The 24468-nt window shown below is 36.5% G+C and overlaps 1 protein-coding gene across 1 annotated transcript in view; it reads left to right on the top strand.

Moving 5' to 3' along the window:
* Positions 1-24468, top strand: part of GRAMD1C (GRAM domain containing 1C) — a 101419-nt gene that overhangs the window by 10425 nt on the left and 66526 nt on the right. The window contains exons 3-5 of the mRNA XM_047099880.1: positions 9727-9811; positions 17850-17953; positions 18542-18637. Coding sequence (XP_046955836.1) covers positions 9727-9811; positions 17850-17953; positions 18542-18637 — 285 coding nt within the window. The remainder of the gene's footprint in view (positions 1-9726; positions 9812-17849; positions 17954-18541; positions 18638-24468) is intronic.

Raw genomic sequence — 24468 nt, 5'->3', positions numbered from 1 at the left:
ACCAACTGAGCCACCCAGGCACTCCTTACCTGGGCTTTCTAATAGAAATAATAGTGCTTTGGATAAGGTACTTAATTTTAGGCATTCCTTTTTATGTTGATATTTCATTAATATTAAATTTCTCTTTAAAAATATTTGTCATTTGTATATACTTATTTCTTTAATAGCTGATTTACTTGATAATTGTATTTTAAAAGTGGAGGCATTTATAAAGTTTTCTGAATTGTGTAACTAAAATTTGCTTAGGGGTGTTTTCCTTTGAGTGTATATTTGAAAATCTTGGCAAATATACATAGAATAAAGAAGATATGAAATCTCATATTCCTCAGATCTTTGAATCTGGAAGGGAGACAGGGAAAAAAAGAAAGAATAGGAGATGTTTAAAAGAGGTTAGAGTTTAAATTTGTCATTTTAAAAATATTTTTGTTCTAAAACATTTCAAGGATAAAACAAGTGTAGATTTTGAAACATTATATATGTACAAATAATAACTACTCTACTTATGTTTTGGTAGAAAATATTTAGAGTTGAAATTTTTTAGATCATAATAAACTTTTTTCTAATTATACAAGAAATCGTAAGTCTTGACTCTGTACTTTATCATTGACTTATAGCATGATCATAGTCATGTTATTCACAAGTAAGCTTTTTTATTGGATACAACTTACCACAAACATGATTTAGAATTAGGTACACCATGAGGATTAATTAATGTTATACTGTTAAATAACAATAAAAACAAAACCCAAGAGGATTAATTAGTATGTTTGAAACGTACTTTGGCAACTTTAGAAAAGGTGTTTTCTGTAATCAGACGTTGTCCTCCACACAGAATATCTTGAATTTATTCAAGGTAAAAAGGATATTTTAGACATTGACTTTCGTAGCTGATAAAAAAGAATGAACTTATTTTCTAGTTTCTGTTGGATTTGAAAATAATATTTTATTCATTAATATTCAATTATAGATTTTGTTTGAAAATCTAGATATGTTATTAATTTTAGATTTAATTATAAAGGAATAGGAACTAACATTTCTGGCAATATGGAAAGAGGACCTTTTTTTTTTTAATATGTGAAATTTATTGTCAAATTAGTTTCCATACAACACCCAGTGCTCGTCCCAAAAGGTGCCCTCCTCAATACCCATCACCCACCCTCCCCTCCCTCCCACCCCCATCAGCCCTCAGTTTGTTCTCAGTTTTTAAGAGTCTCTTATGCTTTGGCTCTCTCCCACTCTAACGTCCTTTTTTTTTTTTTTTTTTTTCCCTTCCCCTCCCCCATGGGTTCCTGGTAAGTTTCTCAGGATCCACATAAGAGTGAACACATATGGTATCTGTCTTTCTCTGTATGGCTTATTTCACTTAGCATAACACTCTCCAGTTCCATCCACATTGCTACAAAGGGCCATATTTCATTCTTTCTCATTGCCACATAGTACTCCATTGTGTATATAAACCACAATTTCTTTATCCATTCATCAGTTGATGGACATTTAGGCTGGGAAAGAGGACCATTTAACTTAAAAACTCCTCTGTTACAAAGTACCTAGAAATGCTGTATGAAATGTTACAAACATGTTTATAAATTGGATGTCTGGGCTCACGGAATAGCAAGGGAACTACCCGAGGGCTAAAAAAGAAGAGGGAACTGATTATCAGAGTTGTAAGCACATGAGCTAATGTTGAGGCAGCCCTGGGGAGTTTATTAGTCTCTGTAACGAAAACTTTAATGGCTACACTGGGATAGAAGACATGTCTTGGACTTGTATGAATTAGAATGGAGAACTCCTTGTAAAGCCATGACTCTTGAAGAGTTATACATTCTGTGAAAGGTAGGCTAAGAAAAATCCACCTACATCTGCCCATTGAAGACAAGGAAGCTTATTTGTCTAAACTTGGGCTTGGGGTGGTAGGGGAGGGAAATATTCCTGAGAGTACACAACTATAGTTGATCTCTCATGAAGTTTTGGGACCTGAATTTAATACTTTATGAGTGAGCAGAAGGATATTCAATGAATAGCATATTAGTTGCTTCAAAATTTTGGATAGAACTACTAGGTAAAGACTATAAAATCATTATTTGATATTATTTAAGACTTAATAGAAGAAATTAAGCATGCAATAAGTGGGTAAGACATTTTTTTAAATTTTTTTTAACGTTTATTTATTTTTGAGACAGAGAGAGACAGAGCATGAACGGGGGAGGGTCAGAGAGAGAGGGAGACACAGAATCCAAAACAGGCTCCAGGCTCTGAGCAGTCAGCACAGAGCCCGACGCGGGGCTCGAACTCACATACCGCGAGATCGTGACCTGAGCCGAAGTCGGACGCTTAACCGACTGAGCCACCCAGGCGCCCCAAGACATTCTTTTTTACTATGTTTGTTTGTTTGTTTGTTTATTTATTTATTTTGAGAGAGTGTGTGTGTGTGTGTGCACATGCACATGAGTTGGGGGAGGGACAGAGAGAGAGGAAAGAGAGAATCTCAAGCAGGGTCTGCACTGACAGAGGGCGCTGTTCGTGGGCTCAGTCCCACGAACCATGAGATCATGACCTGAGCTGAAATCAAGAGTCGGTTACTTAACCAACTGAGCTACCCAGGTGCCCCTGGATAAGACATTCTTAAAAACACTGGGCAGATTTGGAAAACAACCAAATTCAACTTCTAGAAATGAAAAATATGGTTATTGAAATAATAATTTAAAAATTCAGTGGATGTGGGAAATACCAGATAAAGAGAAAGTCAGCAAATTGAAGGATATATATGAGGAAGTTATTCACACTGTACCACTGAGAGATAAAGATAGAAAATTTTAAAGAGAATGGCTCGAGATATAAGGAGAAAAGTAGAGGAGTCCATTATGATTCCATTAGAAGTTTCAGAAGATCAACATAAAGGCAACATTCAAAAAGAATATAGCTGAAAATGTTCTACTCTTGATGAAAGATGTCAGAATCAGGAGGTACGGTGAGTCTCTCACATGGTAAATGAAAAGAATATATGAGCAGAGAAATTATTATCATACAAGTGACAAAGGTAGATGTACATCAATTAAGATAGGAGAAGTCTTTTTTAAAGTGTATTTATTATTATTTTTTATTAAACTCTACACCCAACATGGGGCTTGAACTAATAACCCCAAAATCAAGAGTCGCATGTTCTTCTGACTGAGGCAGCCAGGCCCCCAGGAGTAGTCTTAATAATTCATTTGAGTGTCATCTATGCACCAGCCTATTCTAAGTGAACTCGGTGGTGTCTCTGCCATTCTAGAGCTGACTGGGAGATGGATAGTATACACCTGAGCAAATGTATAATATTTTTTTGTTTCAAGTTTTTATTTAAATTCTAGTTAACATATTGTGTAATACTGGTTTCAGGAGTAGAATTTAGTAATTCGTCATTTACATAGAACACCCAGTGCTCATCACAAGTGCCCTCCTTAATACCCATTACCCATTTAGCCAATGTTCCTACCTACCTTCCCTCCAGCAACCCTCAGTTTGTTCTCTATAGTTAAAGGTCTTTAATGGTTTGCCCCTCTCTCTCTCTCTCTCTCTCTCTCTCTCTCTCTCCCCCCCTCTCTCTCTCTTTGCAAATGTGTAATATTATGTCAGGTAGTGCTAGAAGCTCTAAAGATAATAGAAGTATGTAAGGTGTAGAGAATCACATGGAAGGGAGTAGCATTTTCAGTCAAGATGGTCTGGAAAAGCTTCTCTGAGGAGGTGCCATTTGAGAGAGCCCTATGAGGGACAAAGAAAGAATACCGATGAACCATGCGAAGAAAGGAAAATGTAAGTGGGGTTCTGTGGGAAGGCAAGAGTCGGGAATAAGATTGCCTTGTTTGACAGTTTCCTTATGGAGTCAGATATGGTGAGTGAAGAAGAAAAAGATCAAGGATAATAATTTCTAGGTTTTTGATCAGTGCAACGGGGTGCATGGAAGCATCGCTTAGGAGAAGAGAAAGATGCAGATAGCAGGGGGAAGAAGTAGTTTTGGGAATTGGGAAAATGAAGTTGGAGATGCATATTTGATATATAAGTAGAAAAGTCTAGTAGACAATTGGATTTATGACATGAATCGTAGGAGAGAGATTGAAGCAGGAAATAAATTTTGAAGACTTTGAGTATGGATGGTATTTAAAGACAGATTTTTGGAGTGCCTGGGTGGCTCAGTTGGTTAAGCATCTGACTGCTCAGGTCATGATCTCATGGTTCCTGAGTTCGAGCCCGCATCTGCACTGTCAGTGCAGAGCCTGCTTGGGATTCTCTCTCTCCTGCTCTCTCTGCCCTTCTCCAACCAATGCTTTTTTTCTCTCTCTCTCTCAAAATAAATAAACCTTAAAAAACATTAAAAAAATAAAACAGATTTATAAAGATTGGATGAGATCACCTAGGGAAAAAATATGGATAGAGTGGATAGAGAAAAGAAGTAGACTCTCCAGTGTTTAGAACCTCAGGTGGTGGAGCAGGAACTAGCAAAAGAAACTGCGATTTGACTACTGAGATAAAATCTTAGGAAGTGTGGCATCCTCAAAGGCAAATGATGGAAGTCTTTTAAGGACAGAGTGACCTACTGTGATAGGTAGAATAAGATGAGAGCTGAAAATTGACTACTGGATTTGCAAAGTAGAGGATTCTAGTGACATTACAAAGTACAGTTTGGGGGCAAAAACCTGATTGAAGCACTAGGTTTTAGACTGCTGTCCTAATCTTCCTTTGTAAGGTTTGAATTTGATTATCCAAAGCAATAGAGGGCTGAAGGAAGAAAATTCATATTTCATTAAAAACAATGTATACTTCTTTATTTTTTTTTATTTTTATTTTTTATTTTAAAAAAAAATTTTTTTTTCAACGTTTATTTATTTTTGGGACAGAGAGAGACAGAGCATGAACGGGGGAGGCGCAGAGAGAGAGGGAGACACAGAATCGGAAGCAGGCTCCAGGCTCTGAGCCATCAGCCCAGAGCCCGACGTGGGGCTCGAACTCACGGACCGCGAGATCGTGACCTGGCTGAAGTCGGACGCTTAACCGACTGCGCCACCCAGGCGCCCCAATGTATACTTCTTTAAAGATGACCATATCAACATGGAAAAATATTTTGGTAAAGTAGCATGACTACTAAGAAATTAGCAGTAAATTAGCATATTTAAATAAATGACATGGAGAATGTGGAAAGTAACTGAAATAGTAATGTGTTACTGGGTTATTAATTAGGGCTTCAACCTAAGTATATCCTTTTGATTATCTAGGACAATGAGAAATTTTATTTTATTTTTTTAAAGTTGGTTTATTTTTACTTAGAAAGAGAGAGAGACAGAGACAGAGACAGAGACAGAATATCAAGCAGGCTCCTGCTGTCAGTTCAGAGCCGCATGAACCATGAGGTCATGAACTGAGCTGAAAGAAACCAAGAGTCGGAGGCTTAACAGACTGTGCCACCCAGGCGCCCCTCTCCTTTTTTTTTTAAGTTTATTTATTTTTATTTTTGAGAGAGAGAGAGTAGGATGATGAGAAAGTTTAAATAGCACATGCAAACCAAATTAAAATAATACAAAAATTCTAGCTCAGCATTCTCTATCTACCTTTCCAAAAAACCTTTTCTTAGACATGAGATGTGAACTTAAAAGCAATGACATTGATCCCATGAGCCACATACAAGAGTGAGTTTCTATTACACTAGTCACATTTTGCTCAATAATTAAATGATTTTACTTGTGTTATTTCTCTGGTGAAAATGTTACGGAGGAAGACAAACATGAGTATGGGGAATGACCTCTGAATCAGCTTTAAAACTACTTTAAAGCATTTCCCCCTTTTACATAGAATTAACACATTTATTCTAACCTTATGAACTTTCTTCTTTTACTTTTTTTTTTTACTTTTAGTTTGAGATAATTTTAGACTCACATGGAATTGTAAGAAATGATACAGATACCCTGTACTCTTTCAACAGTTTTCCCCCAATGACAACATCTTACAAGACTATAGGACAATATCACAACCAGCATATTGACATTGATACAGAACATTTGCATCACAGCAAGAATTATTTTTATAGACACAGCCTTTTTATAGTGTCCCTTCCCCCTACTCAACCCTTAGCAACCACTCCATTCCTATAATTATTCTCCATTTCTATAATTATGTCACTTCAAGAATATTATATAAATGGAATCATATAGTATGTAACCTTTTAATTTTCTTAACGTTTATTTATTATTGAGAAACAAAGAGAGACAGAGCATGAGCATGGGAGGGGCAGAGAGAGGGGGAGACACAGAATCTGAAGCAGGATCCAGGTTCTGAGCTGTCAGCATAGAGCTCGATACAGGGCTTGAACTCACAAACCATGAGATCATGATCTGAGCCAAAGTCAGATGCTTAACTGACTGAGCCACCCAGGTGCCGCCAGTATGTAACCTTTTATATTGGCTATGCACTCATCATAATTCCCTGGAGATCCATCTATTTTGTATACTAACATTTCATTAAAGTTTATGTATGTATGAATGTACATATATAATATGTACATATCTATTATTATATGTATATATATATTATTATTTTTAAAAATAATCTCTATACCCAATGTGGGGCTGGAACTCCCAACCCAGTGGTCGAGAGTCAGATGCTCTTGATCCTGACTGAGCCAGCCAGGCGCCCCAGTTCATTCCTTTTTAATGCTGAGTAGAATTCCGTGGTATGGATGTACCATAGTTTTAACCATATATCCACTGAAGAATATCTGGGCTATTTCCAGTTTAGGACTGTGATGAATAATACTGCTGTAGATATTCATGTACAGGTTTTTGTGTGAACATAGCTTTCCTCTCTAGGGGTAAATGCCCAGGAATGCAATTGTTGGGTCATTGATAGTTACATATTTAGTTTTTAAGAAACTGCCAGTCTGTTTTCCAGAGTGGCGGTGCCATTTTATATTCCTGCCACAGTGTGTGGGTGATCCAGTTTTTACACATTCTTGCCTTCTTGCTGAGTGTTTTCATCATGGAAGGAGCTCTTCCATGTAAGTTTTAAAATAATCTTGTGTCAGATATCTCTTAGGATATATTTTAATTAATTACTTTTGATATTTCCACTTTTGGTGTGCTTCATTTCTTCTTGTGAATTTGAGTTTACCATACTATAGCCTTTCTTTGCAGTCTGAGGACTTCCTTTCACATTTCTTTGAAGCAGGTCTGCTGTCTCCATTGTTTATGTTGAGAAATCAGCCATTAATTATACTAGTTTTTACCTGTATGTACATGTCATTTTTCTCTTGCGTTCATGTTCTTCTTTGTCGTTCACAGTTTAACTGTCCTTCAGTTGTCAACAATTGTCCAACAATTTCCCTGTCCTTCTTGGTTAATTGAGCTTCTTTGATCTATAGATTAATATTTCTCTGCAGATTTTGAAAGTTTTAACCATTATTTCATCAAGTGTTTTTCTGCCTGCCCTTTACCTTTCATTACTTCTGTTGTGTATATATTTTTTTTAAATTAATCTTTGAGAGAGAGAGAGAGACTGAGCACGAGCAGATGAGGGGCAGAAAGAGAGACACACAGAATCTGAAGTAGGCTCCAGGCTCTGAGCTGTCAGCACAGAACCCGCAAACAGTGAGATCATGACCTAGGTGGCTCAGCCTACTGAGTGTATATTGAATCGCTTAATTTTGTCTCATGGGTCTCTGAGTCTGTTCATTTTCTACAATCTTTTTCATCTCTGTTCTTCAAATTGGATAATTTTTGCTAATAATCTTTAAGTTCACTGATTCTTTCCCTGCTATATTGAATTTTTGTTGAGCCCCTTCAGTGCATTTTTTATTTCAGTGAATGTAGTTTTCAACTCCAGAATGTCCTTTTTTTTCCTTAAAAAAATTTTAAAAATGTGTTTGTTGAGATTCTCTATTTGTTGAATCACTATTGACATGTTTTTCTTTAATTCTTTAAGCATGATTCTCTTTAGTTGTTTGAACATATTTGTAATAATTGCTTTGATGTCTTTGTCTGCTAAATGTAGTATTTGGGGACCGTGAAAGACCCTACTGCCTGCTTTTCTCTTTCCTTAGTATGAGTCACATTTTTCTGTTTCTTGGCATGTTTCATAGTTTTTGTTGAACATTGTGCTATTAAGATAATGTATTGTAGCAACTGTGGATTCTAATTGCATCCTCCCTACCCCTAAAGCTTGTTATTGATGATTTTTGTTTGTTTAGTAACTTGCCTAGAGTAAATCTGTGAAATCTATTTGTCTTATCTCTGCTCAGCTAAGTGTTGTTGTTGGTTTTATTTATTTTTTATTATTATCAAAAAAATTTTTAATGGTTATTCATTTTGAGACAGAGAGAGACAGAGCACGAGCAAAGGAGGGGCAGAGAGAGAGGGAGACACAGAATCCGAAGCAGGCTGCAGGCTCTGAGTGTCAGCACAGAGCCCGATGTGGGGCCCGAACCCATGAACCGTGAGATCATGACCTAAGTTGAAGTTGGACGCTTAACCAACTGAGCCACCCAGGCGCCCCTTGTTGTTTTTATTTTTCAAGGCTGGCTTCCTAGTGGTCACCCCTTATGTCAGCCAGTGATTGGTCAGAAATTTTGCTTTTTTGAAAAGTTTTTTTTAATGTTTATTTATTCTTTGAGAGAGAGAGAGAGAGAGAGAGAGCGAGCATGAGCAGGGGAGGGGCAGAGAAAGGGAGACACAGAATCTGAAGCAGGCTCCAGGCTATGAGCTGTCAGCAGAGAGCCCAATGCGGGGCTCGAACTCACGAACCGCGAGTTCATGACCTGAGCCAAAGTTGGATGCTTAGCCAACTGAGCCACCTAGGTGCTCTGGAAATTGTGCTTAAATACATAGAGCCAGTAAGACTTTTTTCTTCTGCTGAGAGATCTGTGTGTAGGTTGGGGAATGTATTCAATGTTCAGGCCGTTTTCAAGTTTGTCTCAATTTTTATGTTTCCCCAAGACTTGTTTCTAGCCAGGAATGTGTGGATAGTATGGGAACTCTGTAGTCTCTGCTACCCATGCATGCAGCTTCTGTTTAGCCAGGAATACATGGGAAGTTTATGAACCCCATTTATGGTTGTCTCTCCTCCAAGATCTCTTTGTTAAGTCTGCTGCTAATCTGCCAGTGGGCTTATTTCTTGCCACAAATGAGACTACAACCTCACACTCTTGTGGATAGCTTCAGAATTTTCCCTTTCACTTCTGGGCATAGCTTTTCTGCTCTCCACTCTGAACCATCTCAGCCATCTCACTCAGCATAGCTGCTAGTTTTCATAGCCTACACAACTGCCCTCGTGGAACTGTCACACTGTCACAGTGATTTAACCGATGGGGGAGGATGAGTAAGGGCCACTGGGCAAGGAAACAGTGCCACAGACTTCCGCTGCTTCTAAGTTTGGTAGATTTTCATGAAAAAAATGCTTCTCAGTTTATTGCATGCCTTTGGTCAATTTCCAATAATTTGAGATGATGTTTTTTGATAGTTTTTTATTTGCTTTTGTAGAGAGAATTTGCTAAACTCCTTACTCCAGCATGTTGGGAGCTTCCTTTGCTTGCTTTTGGTGTTTTTTGAAATGTTTATGTATCTAGTTTTTCATATAAAAATGTACAAAATATTGCATAAGAAGCATGTTATTTTACAGTCCATTTAAATTTGTTCAAGACACTACCTTTTAGTCATCTAATAAAGATTATAATTAAATGGAAATTTAATCTTTTTATTGTTGCAGATTTCAAGTGCCACCTATAAAGACAGGAATGAGGAATACAAAAGACAGTTCACACACTTACCTGATACAGAGAAGCTGATAGCAGGTAAAACAGACAGGAAGTTGCAAAAAACCATTTTACTACCTCATTATCAAAAGAGAACTGACAAGTGACAATATTTGTAGAAAATTTGAGCCTTCGTGCTAGACAGAAAATATTTTTTAAGATAAGCAGCATGTTATCATTCTAATTAGACAATGTAAAACTAAGTTATAATTTGGGGAGGAGTGATTTCTGACTTATAAAAATATTCAGTACTAGCTAAGAAAAATAGAACTAAAAGGAAATCATTGTCACAATTTCTTCTGGTGCTTGTTTCATATGGTTTTGTAGGAAAAATTTAAATTTGCTGTTCAATATATATTAACTTTCCCCGGAAAAAGGTACTCCTTAACAGATTATAGAGCCAATTTTGTAAAATTTTCTGGGGCTATATTCTTATTCGTGTAATCCTTCTTTTTAAAGTTTGTTTGTTTATTTATTTATTTATTAAATGTTTATTTTTAAGAGTTTAAGGGGAGGGCAGGGGGCAGAGAGGGGGACAGAGGATACAAAGTGGGCTCTGTGCTGAGGACAGCAGTGAGCCTGATGCGGGGCTCGAACTCATGATCTGTGAGCACATACCTTACTGAAGTTGGCTGCTCAACCAACTGAGCCATCCAGGTGCCCCAAGTTTATTTATTTAGTTTTTAGTAATCTCTACACCCAATATGGTGCTTGAACTCATGACCTGGAGATCGAGTTGCAGGCTCTCCCAACTGAGCCAGCCAGGTGTCCCTCATGTAATCTTTCAGGTAGTTTTTGTTTAAATAGACTTGAAGAGGAAAACTGTAGCTATTTTTCTTACAAAAGTGCTTAATTTTTGATATAAGCTTAATATGTTTTTTTTATAATCAAAATATAAAACTAGGTTTTAATTTTAGTATATATTTCATTTAAACCATTTATTCATAGAAATTTCTGATTTCTGGTACTGTTGGGCAGTATTCAACACAATGTAACTGAATTTCTGTAGTTCAGCTCAGTACTTTAAATATCATAATGAGTTAAAACAACTTCTAAGAACATTTGAAAGCAATGTATTCTCATGACAAAATATTTAAATGCTATATAAGGGCATATAATGAGAAGTGAGTGGTCCTTCCAACCAAGACTATTCCAACATACTTTCTGGGCTGTATAGCCACTTAGAGTAATTTCTTATGTATATTTTGAGAAGTTTTCTGTAGGCGTTTCAAGGGGTATATATGTATATTCCTAACAGAATTTCTTTTTATTATTTTCTATTTTTTAAGTTTATTCATTTTGAGAAAGAGAGGGAAAGTGCGCATGCAAGTGGGGTAGGGACAGAGAGAGAGAGGGAGAGAGAGAATCCCAAGCAGGCTCTATGCTGTCATCATGGAGCCCGATGCAGGGCTCGATCTCAGGAATCATGAGATCATGACCTGAGCCAAAATCAAGAGTCAGAAGCTTAACCAGCTGAGCCACCCAGGCATCCCCCCCGCCTAAGAGAATTTCAGTGGGAACATACTGTGTTTACTCTTTGAACCTTGTTTAGAGCTCTTTTTATTAGCCTTACTTAAGGAATTACTTCATTCTTTTAATGCCTGCCCATTTTCAACTAAATTAACTCTGTACTGCAATTTATTTAACAAATCCTTTATTGATGGACATTTTGATCACTTCCTGTCTGTTACTATTTCCACTAATGTTGCATTGAAACTTTTACATTTGTTTTAGCACATGTGTGCACACACATTGTAAGATAAATTCTATGAAGTGGAATTGTGGTAAAAAGGTAATAAGTATTTAATAAGTTTCCTGTTGCCAAGTTACCCTCCAAAAAGTCTGCACCAATTTGCATTTTCATCAAAAGTGTATGTGAGTACCTGTTTTGCCCCACCTCAGGAAGTTTGCTTTAGTAAAATTTGGTAGTTAGACATGGTACTTAATCATTGTTGAAATATGCCATGTCTTTAATTATAAAGGAGGTTGAACATCTATTTATATATGTATAAACCATTTATATTTCTTTTTCTGTGAACATTTCATAAACTCTGCCAATTTTTCTGTTTTTTTTGTCTTTTTCTTAATTTGTAGTAGCTTGTTAGATGTTTAAAAAATTAGATCTTTTTCATGTGTGATGCAAGTGTTTCTTTCCAGTTTGTCACTTGAAATCAAATGACTTTTCAAGGAAACCTGTGTAAAATTTATCATACTTATCACTGCCTTCTTGAAAGAATTTAATCTGATAATGTAATGATACATATTCATTATAAAACATTAAAGCTCTGCAGAAAAATGTAAGGAAAAAAATTGAAAAGTATTGGTAATCATAACACCTACATATAAATTTAGTTCATATTGTTTGTATAGCTTTCTAGGTATTTTTCAGTATGTGAATTTGTTTTAAAAAATTTACACTTTTTAGTTTTCTCTCACTGATACAATGAACCTGTTTATTGTATAAAACTTGCAAAATACAGACTTTTACAAAGCAGAAAACTAAAACCAGGTTTAATTGTACCAAGCCACAGACTGAGAGAAAATAGTTGATAATCACATATCTGATTAAAAAAAAAATCCTTGTATTTAGAATGGAAATAAAAGTCAACAATAAGAACACAAACAACCCAATTAAAAAAATAGGTAAATACACTTTACCCAGGATATATATGGAGGACAGATAAGCATGTAAAAAAATCCTCCACATCAATTATTATAGGGGAATGCACATTAAAAGCACAAGTAAACTACCTGGCAGTGAGAATTGCTAAAATTCACAGCAACAACAACACAATGGACAGCAGCAAATGAAGATGAGGCTGCAAGGCTCTCATCTCCTGGTGGTGGGAATGCTGGCTGGCGCAGCTGCTTTCAAAGGCAAGTTGGCAGTTTCTTGTAAAGTTAAACATGCACTTAACCGTATGACCTGGCAATCCTAGTTATTTTCTCAAGTGAACTGTAAGCTGATGTTCACAAAAGTCCTGTACATGAATGTTTATAGCATCTTTGTTAACAATGGGTAATAACCAAGATGTCATTCAACTGGTGAATGAATAAACAAACTGTGGCACATCCATATAATGGAATACTATTCAGCAATAAAAAGGAACAAGCTATTAATATGCATTGCAACATGGATGAATCTTCAATACATTTTCTAAGTGAGAAAAACAAAACTTAAAAGGTTACATGTTTTATGATTCCACTTATTTGACATTATGAAAAATGCAAATATATAGGGATGGAAAGCAGATTTGTGGACACTGGGAAAAGAGAGTGGTTTCACAAGGGAATTTTTATGGTGATGGAATGGTTCTATATGGTACTGGGGTGGTGGTAACATAATTGCATTTGTGAAGCCTTTATAGAGGTAACTTTATTGTATAAAAGTTGAAAAAGTCAACCAGAATATCAGGAGATCCCAGGTTGAAATTCCATCAGTAAGAAAAGGATCTAACTATATTACATACAAGTGACATATTGCACTCAAGGATGGGTTAGCATATATACATCTATTCCCTAGCTCTGTCTGTTGCTTGAGCCTAGAAACAGTGATACCTCAGTAAGCAGTCAGCATGTCCAGGACCCAGATATTGGTCTCTAAATACCATCCCCAATAAAAGGAATGAGAGCTCCATGAAGAAATGGTCCATTCTGGGGCTGGGGCAGTGAAAAAAGAATATGAGTGGCTGTGGAGTAGCTTATAGTGCCAGAAAGTAAGGAAGTGCTACAAAAAAAAAAAAAAAAAAAAAAAACAAAAACAATTCGAAAGAACTCCCAGTGGTCAAAGAGAGAATAATTTGAGCAATAAAATAAATAATGATAATATTGGATTATAACCTGAAGAATAAAATATCCATGAGTATATATTGATAAAAATAAATGCTTGAATAATTAAGCGTATGGGGAAGAAGACACAAATCTCCCTTCAGTGGTATCTCCAGGTAATTTATATGCACATTAAAGTTTGAGAAGCACTGATCAAGGTAACACAAGGTGCCATACCTAAGGGTAAGAGCTTACTAGGTTCTTTTTCTCTGTACATAAAATACTGATGATGAAGAGGGTCTTTAAAAGATAACCAATCCATGTATAGTTATACAACTGATTTCACCAGTGTGATCCCATGTCTAACATCCTGTATGCTGATAAACCACTAATTTTGCTAATGAAAACCCTTTTCTGTGTCTCTGCTAGTTAGCCAAACATATGTTGTTAAACAGTAATAAAGGTAGCCTAAGGGCTTCTAGTAGCTCCTGAAGGAGTGTAGTCCTAATTGTTAGGTGACTTATCCCAAGTATGAATCCCTGATTAAACAGCTAACTATCCCTAGAATATTTCTAAACATCTACTTTAGCTGGAGTCCACATTTTCACTCCTAATATTCATTTGTGCCTTCTTTATTCTTACTCTTCTTATTCCTGGCCAAAGAAAATGTTATGTTGGAGAAATACAATTAAAAACAAAATACCCTACCAATCCAGAAAACCTCTCACAAAAGTAGAAAAGAAAGAAAATAGTTTTATTATTGAATAAGCATTCAACTGGAATGAGATATGCTCACAGGTAATCTGTAAAAGAGATTGTGAAGAGAGACAGAAAGAAAATCTCACCCTTTTATATAGCCAAGCAGATACAACCCTTTACACATGTTCTAAAGATGAGTGATAACTAGTCCTCAAGTAAGAGGACATGATAGTACTGTTTGTCACACACAATTTCATCATAAATTCACCTGATAATTGGGGCTACTATCTGTGTTAGTTAACTGGCTTTATGCAAAGGAAAAATGAACTCGTATCTTTATGACAAGAGTTTGTTTTGCAGCTTGGAGCAAGTTGCCCACCGCAGTTAAGCTCCTACCCTATTACAGAAACTGGGAGATAGGAGGCTATCTCTCTTGATGTTTACGTTTCCAAGAGATGGCTCCTAAGTCCTTGAGAAAACATTCCTGGATTGTAAACCTGGCAAGGGGCTTATTTTGTTTTTAAAAAGATTCACATGTATCTCAAAGAAGCAAGAAAGAATTTACAAATTTTCTGAAGAAAATGCTTAAAGAGAAGTGAGGAGGGAGTCTTTTTCCCTTTTTGCACTAGGGAAAATTAATTTTTTTTCTATTTGTATTTACCTTTACAGTTGTCTCAGGTAAAAAGCAAACAGAACAACATAAAAAATGTTAAGTGTGAAAAGGAGAATGCTTATCTTTTATAATTTAAGTATTAAATCTGAAAGCAATCCTAAAAATATTCCAAAGACTCTTTTATTATTTATTTATTTAAAGTTATTTATTTTGAGAGAGAGAGCGAGAGTGTGCTCATGTGTATGTGCACATAAGTAATGGAGAGGTAGAGAAAGAGAGAGAGATGGAGAGAGAGAGAATCCCAAGCAGGCTTAGTGCTGTCAGCACAGGGCCCGATGCAGGGCTCTAACTGTGAGCTGTGACATCTTGACCTGAGTCAAAACCAAGAGTCAGACGCTTAACCTGCTGAGCCATCCAGATGCCTCCAAAGAGTCTTTTTCAAAGCAGTGTTCCCATTATGGGGCTCCCAAAGAATACTTTGGAATGTGTGTTTCCTGACATGATTGTTTAAAAACACATTTTTTAAATTCACCTCCCTTATGGATAGATATGCCTAAATTCTTTGATAAAACTATAATAGGACATCTTGTTTATTTATTGTACAACCTTACTGTAGAAGTATATGGTGCTGATTCACTCTATCTATATTTCCATAACACTTGGTACATATTTCCACTGTATCCTTCATTATACTATAGTTATTAAAATAAATCTTTAAGAATAGGAGCCATTTAATTTTTCTGAAATTGATTATGCAATAGCTAGTAAGTTGATGTTAACACACACATCAAAGTGACCTATGTTGCTTGGTTAATTTACTTAAATTTATTCTAACTTTCTAGTCACAAATTATAAAGTTATAAATCCATAAAACAATTTTTGATAAACATTTTCTTATCCCATTCTAGATGAATCAGATTGTCATTTGACTCAAATCAGGTAGAATATTGCCTTCTGAAATGACAATTACATGTTTATCAGTAGGGAAATTGGGAGTAGAAAAAAGTAAAATTTCCTGCCTTAAATTTTTTTTCATTTCCTGCATAGGCCATATTGCTAAGAAGCCATTTTATAAAAAATAAATTTTATTGAGGTATAAGTTTATTACAATAAAATACATCTGTTTTAGGGAAGCCCCCCCCTTTTTTTAAAGTTTTTAAAAATTTATTTATTTTGAGAGAGAGAGAGAGAGTGTGTGTGTGTGGGGGGGGGGAGGGGCAGAGACAGGGAGAGAGAATCCCAAGCAGGCCCAGTGCTGTCAGTGCAGAGCCTGACACAGGGCTCGATCCCATGAACCGTGATGACCTGAGCCAAAATCAAGAGTTGGATGCTTAACCGACTGAGCCACCCAGGTGCCTCGAGGGAAACCCTTTTTTAAACCACTGAAAAAAGTCTGTCAATCTGTGTCAAATAGTCTTTGGTTAAAATAATCCAGTTGGTTGCTAGAGCTTTGAACATAGTTAATGTAAAATAGTGCATTGGTTCTCATAGTGTGGTGCACAGACTAGTAATGTTAGTGTTACTTGGGCTCATGTTAGACATGAAACTCTTCACCCTACTCCAAACATATTTAATCAGAAACTCTGGGGAGGGGCCTACCAATCTGTTTTAATAAGTCTGCCAGGTATTTCTGATCTGAAATGTGAGAAGCATTAAATTAATAAAATGTTTCAGTGGCTCATATAAAAATTTCAGGACACCTCAAGGTGACCTTTAGCCCAATTCCTGTTTTAGAGATGTGTACTAGTAATGAGTAACTTAATCTACTTAATTATTTACTAAGATTTTGGGGGCATCTCAGTTTTCTTTTGCTGAAGGAAACATTTTGAAAGACTGAATTACTTGGCTCAATTTTTAGTATTTTAGTTAAATTAGAAATTTAATATGATGAAATTTAAATATTTTGAGATTCATAACCTTAACAGCTTTTTCCTGAAATTGCTAATCACTTCATATAGTTTTAAAATTTATCAGGTAAACCAAATATCATAGCAGATCTTTATATCTTGAATTATTGATAATTTAGCAATACTATTTACATTAGCCAAAGAGCCAAATCTAAATTGATATTAACTTACTGGTAAATAGCAGCATTTACCAGAACACTCTTGATTTTGCTGGATTTTAGCGCTGAGGCAGTGAAGATCAACTTTGAAACTAACTTAAAATGTATATAATTTTTGTAGGAGCCCTTGTCCCCTCTCTCACCCTTTTCCAACGTCTAATTAATCACCAATTTTCCATCGGTAGTACCTCCTAAATATCTCTGAATCTAACCACTTCTTTCTCTTACTACTGTCATTTCTTGGTCTGGGCCACCATCAGTTTTCCCCTGGACTTTCAACTCATTTATCTGAATCCATATTCACAGTGTGAAAAAAGTAGTCTTTAATAATGTACATCTGATCATGCCCCTTCTACTTAAAACTCATCAATGGCTTCTCGTAAAGTCCACAGTCTACTGTTGTCTGTGAACCTTATATGATCTAGCTTTTCCAGCTTCTCTAGCTCAGACATCTTTATATAGTTACTGAAATGTGCTGTGTTTCTTTCTGCACGGGGTCTTCACACATGCTGTTTCCATATGGTCCAGCTGACCATTTATTGATCTTTAGATCTCAGTTTAAAGACTACTTTTTTTCTGGAGAACTTTCCTGATGTACTCTCTCCCTGCCCAATCCCCCCATATCTGTGTACTCCTTGTTATATTCTCTCATAGCTTTCTCTACACTTTGATCATTATACTTCCTTTTGTAATTCTTTCATTGTATACCTTCCCTTATAGACTGTGTTCCATGCGGGCAAGGTACATTTTTGGTAATCCTGGTTTCCAGCAAAATAGCTGGTGTATGATGCCCAAAGTATCTGAATGAGTGAGTGAATAAACGAACAAACAATTGAACAAAGAGTGATGACTTTTCATGTGTTAAAGTAATATAAGGTTATAAAGTTGCCAGATTTTTGTGAATAAGGTGTTCCTTATCCTTGTGTATCTAGATTATGCTTGTGCTCTTCAGAGGGACATTTTGCTTCAGGGACGTCTCTATCTTTCAGAAAACTGGCTGTGTTTCTATAGCAACATCTTCAGATGGGAAACTACAGTAAGATGTATTTTGATTTGACTTGTTGATACAAATAATTGCATAGATAGAAATATATATATAGTCCTCCTAAAAACAATGTACTTTAGATTCCAAAGTAAATTTATATATATTTGTATATCTGTACTTGTATATGCGCGTGATATATTTATATATCGTAGAAGTGTGTAATCTATTTTCTTAATACATCAAGCTCCATTTGTACATATTTAATACAGTTGGAGAAAGATTTCAGGTTGAAAAAAGCTTGAACATATATCAGTTTGACTGCCAAAATCATGTCTGATGTGACAGACTGTCTGAATTTTGTTTGTGTGTGTATGTGTTAATGTGGAACACGAACACCCACATGTCTTTTCACACTCTGTCCTAAAGTTAGAGATAAGAGCTGAGGAGGAAATTACTGCTGGGGGAGAACGTCTGACTGCTTACCCTATTTTTCTCAGAGAATGCAAGCATGTGGTTATTAACTCCTTCAGGTTTTTCAACGGAATATTCTGGATTAGATTGATGCCATACTTCGTATTTTGTGCTGCATATGTTTCAGAAAAATTCATTTAATAATTTTTCATTCTTTCACATGTTTAGATTTGTATTGCATTAAAGAACATAACCTTCATGACCAAGGAGAAAACTGCTCGACTCATCCCAAATGCTATCCAGATTGTTACAGAAAGTGAAAAGGTGAAAAACTTTTCTACCTTTGCCTTATTACATAACATGGAGAAAATCTGCATCATACTGATTCATCAGTGTTGGTGATGTAGGCAATTCTTGGAGTTAGGAATTTGTAATAGACATATATTGTATTTAATACTAAATTTCTGTGTAGTTAAGTACTCACTGATAATTAAATGACTGCTAACAATTTTTGTGCTTTATAGTTCACAGAGAACTTTCTCCCATATTTTTCATTTCTTCTTTATAAGAGGTAGGTAGGGTAAACATTATCAAAACATCATTATTTCTAAATGCCCTAATAATTCCATGGTATTGTGTAGTCAATAATACCTGCACAGTAGCAACTAATAAAAACAAATGGTTCTGGTGAGCAGAGAGATTACAAGTAAACACGTAATCATTATACTATTTTTTTTAGGATGGCAGTTAGGGTAGCAGTTATCTTTAACTGCCATTGTTTTTATGATCCTGCCTACAATATCTGCCATTTTGTAGTGGGGATATATGAAGAATCTTTCTGTACCCACCTGGAAAATTGATTAGGGCTCTGTGTGTGACATTAGAAGCATAATGCTACTCTCAACAATAGCCAAATTATGGAAAGAGCCTAAATGTCCATCAACTGATAAATGGATAAAGAAATTGTGGTTTATATACACAATGGAGTACTACGTGGCAATGAGAAAGAATGAAATATGGCCCTTTGTAGCAATGTGGATGGAACTGGAGAGTGTGGTGCTAAGTGAAATAAGCCATACAGAGAAAGACAGATACCATATGTTTTCACTCTTATGTGGATCCTGAGAAACTTAACAGAAACCCATGGGGGAGGGGAAGAAAAAAAAAAAAAGAGGTTAGAGTGGGAGAGAGCCAAAGCATAAGAGAGTCGTAAAAACTGAGAACAAACTGAGGGCTGATGGGGGGTGGGAGGGTGGGTGGGTGATGGGTATTGAGGAGGGCACCTTTTGGGATGAGCACTGGGTGTTGTATGGAAACCAATTTGACAATAAATTTCATATATTAAAAAAAAAGCATAATGCTGAGAAAGCAAAAGAGATAAGGAAGGAAAAGAAGGAAAGTAGGGAAAAGGGAAAAGAAGGGAATGAAAGGGAAGGAAAAGGAAGGAACCACAGAAGGAACGAAGGGAGGCAATGAAAGGAAAAAGAGAGAGGAAAGAGAAGCAGGGGAGAGAAACACTATCATGACATTGAATCATTGTAATGATACTTTTAAATCTTACAGTTTCTTTCCAATGCACTTTAAATTTTATTTTTATTTACTTACTATTTTTTATTTTTTAAAGTTTATTTATTTATTTTGAAAGAGAGAGAGTGTGAGCAAGGGAGGGGCGGAGAGAGTTGGAGAGAGTGAGAATACCAAGTAGGCTCCTTGGCATCAGTGCAGAGCCCAAATTGAGTCTTGAACTCATGAATGAGATCATGGACCTGAGCCAAAATCAAGAGCCAGATGCTTAACTGACTGAGCCACCCAGGTGCCCCTATTTTTAAATAATCTTATCCTTCTAGAATACTCCCCAGTACAGTACAAAGAACTTATCCCCTTGGAACTATTTGAGAGTAAGTTGTTACTCTGAAACCTCATTACTCCAGATAGCAAACCAAATATCCTAGCATGTATTTCCAACAAAGAGATTCTCCTGCATAAGCGCAAGCTGACCATCAAAATCAAGAAATTACCATTGACCATTACCATTGTTCAATCCTCAGACCTTCTTCAGTTCCCCCAGATATTCTAATAACATCCTTTATAGCAATTAGATGCAGTTTAGAAATACATAATTACTTTTAGTTGTCATGCTCTTTAATTTCCATATTCTGAAATAGTCTCTTAGTCTTTTTTGACTTTTGTGCCCTTGATACTTTTAAAGATTACAGGTGTTACTTTTTAAGTTATCCCTCAATTGTGTTTGTTTAATATTTCCTTGTAACTAAACGTAGGTTATGCAATGTTGACAGAAATGACATGAAAGTGATACTCTGTTCTTTACACTGCATCCTATCAGATGGCCCATGACTTCAGCTTCTACCATTATTGGCGATATTCACTTGGATCACTTGATTAAGATGGTTAATCTGCCAGACTTTACTGTGTAGTCTGTTTTCCTTTGTAATAATATTTTGTGGCAAGCTACTCTGAAACTATATAAATACACAATTCTTCATCAAACTTTAAATTTATTCATTCATTTACTTATATCAGCATGTCCTCATAGTTTCTTGTTTTATTCAGTGAGTTCTAATCCATTACTAGCATTATTTATTTTGATGCTCAAATTGTCCCAGATTTGGACAGTTGCAGGCCCTTAAGGTGGCTCTGGTGACCTTCTGACTATTCTTAGTATTGTTTGAGCATTTCCTTGCTTTTTTTTTTTTTTTTTTCCTTGCTTTTTGACATAAGGTGTTCCAGGCTTTCTCTGCCTCAGCCCTGGAATCAGTCACTTCTCCAAAAAGTTCTCATTCTTATTTTTTTTAATGTTTATTTATTTTTGGGAGAGAGAGAGAGAGTGAGAGTGTGCACATGCACATGAGTGGGGGAGGGGGAGAGAGAGAGAGAGAGAGAGAGAGAGAGAGAGAGGGAGAATCCCAAGCAGGCTCCGTGCTGTCAGTTCAGAGCCCAGTGTGGGGCCCAAACCCACAAACCACGAGATCATGACTCAAGCTGAAATCAAGAGTAGGACACTTAACTGACTGAGCCCCCCCAGGCCCCAGTTGTGATTTCTTCTAAGGGAAGACTGATATTTAGAAGCCAGTGTATTCATTGCTATTGGGGTGTCATATTCCTGAGCCCTTTAAATAGTAAGAATAAGGGTATATGTAATGTATATATAATTACACACCCATACACATAATATACACACATATATAGCCATTTGTACATCAGTGTCTTTCTACTTATCTGTCATAAACCAAGAATTCACTCTGAAATCTCTAATTCCTGTCCAACACTACACAGTTCAGTTTTGTTTCCTCCCTTTGATATTTGTAACTCTCTTCGCTGACTGAGAAGCCAGGCTCCCATTATCCTCAATATATTTACTTACTTGATCAGTTGACCTCTATGTAATCAAACTTCATTTCTTTGCCACTCCTTCCCCACATGGATGCCCTTTTACCTGACTTGGTTTCTGACACTTTCCAGTCCAGTTGCTGCCCATCCCATCACGACACAGGTGCTCTCACCATGTGAAAGCACTCCTCACTCTGCTTGGTCTGACATCCTATGCCAAGCACCTTCCCTGCACTCACTTTACCCTGTGCCAGGTCAACCCTCTAAAGGGATGCCCTCCATTCCCTGCTCGTGCTCTGATATTCTGTGCCAGTCTGTCACTGTGTGTGGTTGCCACCCTCACCTCTTCAGGCTCTGACTCCCCAGCACAGAACCACCCTCATGGACTCTATCACGCTGTGTCACCCTCACCTGCTCCAGCTCTGACATGCTTTTGTAGGCTGCTCCTGTTCATGGTCACACTCTGCCATGCTTGGGCTCTGCCACCCACACCAGTCTACCTCTTTACATGGTCACCCTTGATGGGCTCTGACTTGGGCCCCTCACCGTGTTCTTGTTCTGAAACCATGCTCCAGATCACCCTCATATATGGAGGCCCTTCTTACCTGCTTGGTCTCTGATACTCCATGTAAGGCAACCCTTCTATGTGGACAACTTCCTCATTCTTTTCGGGTTTTGACATTGTTTTGGGCTACTGCAGCTCTTTTCTCCCTCCGCTCCCCTCCAGTGTGGATGCCTCTTTTTCTCTACCAATAGCTTTAGGACTGAGCTGTTGAGGAAGAGAAGAGCTAAAATAAGCATTTTAATAAATAAAATAAGCATTTATAATTAATACATGAATGCATTCCCTAACAAAATCATCGTCAAACAGTTTTTAAACTAGCATCTTGGTCTATGCCATAACCCCCAATTCCATTTATTTATGTTTTTTTAGAGGCAGACACTGTTACCAGTTTGGTATGTATCTTTTTAGACTTTCTTCCTTTGTGTATGTATATATAAACATATAGTTGTATGTATGTATATACATACACACATATAGTTTTGCTTTTTTTTTAATTTTTTAAATTTATTTTTTAAATTTACATCCAAGTTAGTTAGTATGTGGTGCAACGATTTCCCACAACCCCTCCAGTAACCCTCTGTTTGTTCTCCATATTTAAGAGTCTCTTATGTTGTTGTCCCCTTCCCTGTCTTTATATTTTTTTGCTTCCCTTCCCTTATGTTTGTCTGTTTTGATTCTTAAAGTCCTCATATGAGTGAAGTCATATAATATTTGTCTTTCTCTGACTGATTAATTTCACATAGCATAATACCCTATATATTTATTCACTTAGCATAATACCCATAATAGTTCCATCCACGTAGTTGTGAATGGCAAGATTTCATTATTTTTGATTGTCGAATAATACTTCATTGTGTATATATATATATGTGTGTGTGTATATATATATATGTGTATATATATATATATATATATGTATATATACATACCACATCTTCTTTATCCATTCATCCATCAATGGATATTTGGGCTCTTTCCATACTTTGGCTATTGTCGATAGCGCTGCTATAAACATTGGGGTGCATGTGCCCCTTCTAAACAGCATACCTGTATCCCTTGGATAAATACCTAGTAGTGCAATTGCTGGGTCATAGGGTAGTTCTACTTTTAATTTTTTGAGGAACCGCCATGCTGTTTTCCAGAGTGACTGCACCAGTTTGCATTCCCACCAGCAGTGCAAAAGAGATCCTCTTTCTCCGCATCCTTGCCAACATCTGTTGTTGCCTGAGTTGTTAATGTTAGCCATTCTGACAGGTGTCAGGTGGTATCTCATTGTGGTTTTGATTTGTATTTCCCTGATGATGAGTGATGTTAAGCATTTTTTCATGTGTCAGTTGGCCATCTGGATGTCTTCTTTGGAGAAGTGTGTATTCATGTCTTTTGCCCATTTCTTTACTGGATTATTTGTTTTTTGGGTGTTGAGTTTGATAAGTTCTTTATAGATTTTGGATACTAATCCTTTATCTGATAGGTCATTTGCAAATATCTTCTCCCTTTCCATCAGTTGCCTTTTAGTTTTGCTGATTGTTTCCTTTGCTGTGCAGAAACTTTTTATTTTGATGAGGTCCCAGTAGTTCATTTTTGCTTTTGTTTCCCTTGCCTCTGGAGACGTGTTGAGTAAGAAGTTGCTGTGGCCAAGGTCAAAGAGGTTTTTGCCTGCTTTCTTCTGGAGAGTTTTGAAGGCTTCCTGTCTTACATTTAGGTCTTTCATCCATTTTGAGTTTATTTTTGTGTATGGTGTAAGAAAGTGGTCCAGGTTCATTTTTCTGCCTGTCACTGTCCAGTTTTCCCAGCTCAGCTTGCTGAAGAGACTGTCCTTATTCCATTGGATATTCTTTCCTGCTTTGTCAAAAATTAGTTGGCCATACGTTTGTGGGTCCATTTCTGGGTTCTCTCTATTCTGTTCCATTGATCTGAGTGTCTGTTTTTGTGCCAGAATCATACTGTCTTGATGATTACAGCTTTGTAATACAGCTTGAAGTTTGGGATTGTGATGCTTCCTGCTTTGGTTTTCTTTTTCAAGATTGCTTTGGCTATTCGGGGTCTTTTCTGGTTCCATACAAATTTTAGGATTGTTTGTTCTAGCTCTGTGAAGAATGCTGGTGTTATTTTGATAGGGATTGTGTTGGATATATAGATTGCTTTGGATGGTATCGACATTTTAACAATATATGTTTTTTCTATCCAGGAGCATGGAATGTTTTTCCATTTTTTTTGTGTCTTCTTCAATTTCTTTCATAAG

Source organism: Lynx rufus, unplaced genomic scaffold, assembly GCF_022079265.1.
Source record: "Lynx rufus isolate CCGP_SWC_20201006 ecotype Redwood Valley unplaced genomic scaffold, mLynRuf1.p SCAF_5, whole genome shotgun sequence".
Taxonomy (NCBI): Eukaryota; Metazoa; Chordata; class Mammalia; order Carnivora; family Felidae; genus Lynx; species Lynx rufus.
This window is presented reverse-complemented; position numbering and strand designations above follow the sequence as displayed.